The sequence below is a fragment of the Pundamilia nyererei genome, unplaced genomic scaffold (genome assembly GCF_000239375.1).
Source record: "Pundamilia nyererei isolate P.nyererei 1_Seehausen unplaced genomic scaffold, PunNye1.0 scaffold00021, whole genome shotgun sequence".
NCBI lineage: Eukaryota > Metazoa > Chordata > Actinopteri > Cichliformes > Cichlidae > Pundamilia > Pundamilia nyererei.
Window position 1 is genome coordinate 2,280,351 of NW_005187422.1, and position 3,348 is coordinate 2,283,698.

General features: G+C 40.4%; 1 protein-coding gene across 1 annotated transcript in view; it reads left to right on the forward strand.

Moving 5' to 3' along the window:
- LOC102194598 (integrin alpha-5-like) overlaps positions 1–3,348 on the forward strand; it is a 50,695-nt gene that overhangs the window by 30,763 nt on the left and 16,584 nt on the right. The window contains exon 19 of the mRNA XM_005726660.1: positions 3,172–3,188. Coding sequence (XP_005726717.1) covers positions 3,172–3,188 — 17 coding nt within the window. The remainder of the gene's footprint in view (positions 1–3,171; positions 3,189–3,348) is intronic.

The following is a 3,348-nucleotide window of genomic DNA, read 5'->3' on the forward strand; positions in this document are numbered from 1 at the left end:
AGTAGGCAACGGGTGAAGTGTCTTGCCCAAGGACACAACGACCGAGACTGTCCAAGCCGGGGCTCGAACTGGCAACCTTCCGATTACAAGGCGAGCTCCCAACTCTTGAGCCACGATCGCCCAGCCACGATTGCCCCAGTGACCCCACTGAGGGTTTGTGGGGTTTAACCCTTGTTATTTTTCTTTGCCATACTTTTTGTGAGACAAGGTTTAGAACTACAAGTCCCATAATGCTTTACATTGTGAACTACAGTTTGAGCCCCATTATTTTCACTCTCTGTGTTCACATAATGCCAAATTAGCACCAGTGAAAATTTCCTCAGTCAGCTGTCAGTAATTGCCATGAGCTGTGTACCCATAGACACTAATGCTGTGGACAGATTTGCTGCTACGTCTTTCTAGACAAAATCAGTTTCACTGCTTTTTACTGCGTCCAGACAGGCTTATATATCGTTAGCTTCATAGCATAAGTGCCTAAGTCATTTTTTTGTGATGACATAGGCAGACGGACAGGATGATGCAGCAGTGGTAGGGGAGTAAAGTTAGGCAAAAATCTCAATTTGACCAAAAAATGACTTAGGCACTTATGCTATGAAGCTAACGATATAGTAAACTGCAGGACTACAGGACACTTAATCAGAGCGTAAAGGCCATTGATAAACTTGATAATGCTTCAGTGATGTTGCCATGCATTTCACGTTAGAACATTGCTGGGTGTGGTGACAGTACAATAGCCCACAACAACCACACCAGCAACTACAGGGATACTGCAGAAAATTGAAATGATGTCAGAGCTCATTATTCACTGTATTAATGGCTTTTCACTAATATCCAGTTAATTAATTTCTGTTCTGTAATTGCTTTGTTATATTACAATGTTTAGTGAGAATGACACAGTCTGCTGAGCTGTCAATGACTAGTCCAGTTAATGAGTTCATTTTATCATCATTGTTTTTGTGTTGGGGAAAGAGTTAGACGCCCATTGGAGCAGAATTAGTATCTCGTCTGCTGTCGTAGCTGGAAAGACCTTCTATCCAAACCATTATGAGACTTTGTGTTTGGGTCCAGATGAATGTGTCTCTTCAGTACATTTCCAAGCTGTTGATGTGCTCTTAAAGGTCTTGCAGTTCAAAAAATGAAACATGTATATTGTATTTGCATTTAAAGAAGGGTTGACGGCATATAGTTTTAACCCTCTGAGGTCTAAGCCTAACCCTATATTTTGGAGAAAAACAGTGTTTGCGAAAATGATTATATCTCTTTGTCTTTGATTACCAAGACTTGGGAAATGAATTTCATAAAAACTTTTTATCTGGGATGAGCGTTAAGGTTAGGGTTGTTGACGATGAGGACTTCAGGAGGTTAAGATCTTCTCTTTTGTATAATGTCGCTTGGGTCAATGGTTATGACACATGTCATTAATTTCCAGTAAATTGTTTTGAAACTGAACTTATGCCAGATCTAATTGTGATGCTGTTTGGAGTTTTCACTGTAACATGAAGTTGATGGCAGTAGAATAGCCTGCTCCTTTAAGAGCTGGAGGGAAACATGCTTTACATTTGTGAGGATCAAGAGATGAAAGTGAACGACAGATGAAGAGTTTTTAGAAGGAAGAGATTATAGGTTAGAGCTCATCACTTGATCTTAGTAAGTGTATCACAGAGCATGTTATTCTCAGTGGTGCAGTCACAGCGACGCCCCATAAGCAGCACTGCACTCACCAACACAAACAGTCAACAGGCCAAATCAGACAATGATTCCACTCTTTTTTAAACCACATTCACACATGTTGGCTGATATTGACCTAATTCTCTGACCCTACGTCTTACCTAAGGTTGCTTGCTTTCTAACTTCCCTCTCATGACTCCCAGTATATAAGGCTGGCCCAGAGTACTTATGTAGAAAACAATAAAGAATTGCAATATAGTACTGGGCCGTCAAGCAGCTGTGTTTAGTTGTAAGTGGCCAAACTCAAAGATCTCAAAGAGTGTAGACTATCAGAATGTGAGGGAGGTCTCTGCTTAGGCTGCTGCAACCTGGATAAGCCAAAGCAAATGGATGGATGGACTACATGAATGAATTTTATCAATGCACGTGGATGGTAACTTATTTTAGGCAACTATAATTACAGCAGCTCAGTTAAACTCAGTTCTTACCCACATAAGAACTGAGTTGCATAAGGTCAAAGGTCACTTTGCCATTGTAATGTTCTGCACATCTGCAAGCTGCTTTACCACCCACCTCCACCTCAGCTTCTCCTCTATCAGTGTCATATCTGTTGTCATTGAGTCAGGAATCTCCCAGAGCAGAGCCATGCTGCCAAGTATAAAATACTGCAGATGGGAAGAACTTTGACTACATGGTCTTGGCTAAATTTTATTACAGCTGGAACCAAAACAGATGAAGGGGAAGTTCTGTTATGCTCTGCATCCATCCTCCAATTCTATGTCTGTGCACATAAATCCAGTGCCGGTCGAAATGAACTCATATTAGCGAACACAGGTGACTGTGGGGGAGTTTTAACAGGAAGAGACTTCACGCTTAGAAGTGTACAGTGTATACCTGCATAGCATTTAGACTCAAGCATGTTTGTTATTAAATGGCCGATAGCATCTTGGGTCCTAAATAAATGTAAAACTAGGAACTTGAAGCAGGGATCTCCACTGAGACACTGTTAACCATTGCCAGGCTGATTCTTTGCTCTCTGTTGCATTCTTTGGGAATCTAATGATTCCCATATGTTGGAGAGACATGCCACAGCTACGATGACAGTAAAGCTACAAGGAAGAACAGAGAAGAGAAGACAGAAAAAAGGGAGAAAAGAGGGAATAAAGCAAAATGCTCAAGGGCACGTTAAAGAAAAACTATACTTCTAAATCAAATAACATTTATCTTGTACTGTGGTCAACTGTCACGTAAGACTAAAGGGCAGATTAATCCCTACTGCCTTTAAAATATGAGCTTTTCTCTGTTTTTGAAAAAGACTTTCCCACAAAAATGTAATACTTGTTAAGATGGAATTACTATCCTTTGATTCTCTTAAACCTTCCACCACCATATTTTCTCCCTTCTCCCTTTTCTTCCTTCCCACATACGTGTAAGGCACGTATTACTTTTACCCTGCAGACATTAAAGGGTCATGTTTTCTCACAACTTCCCAGCATCTGGTAGATGCAAATATTGTTACAGTTTTTTGTGTGTATATAGAAGATATGTATAGTCTGTATCCTCTCTTATCCTTTCATTAAATCGCAAATCTGTTGTTCTGGCTTCTGTCAACACCCACTTCCTCCAGAGCTTTTCTCTCCCTGTACCTTTTGATTTTACAAGGAACCAAATCTAACTTAC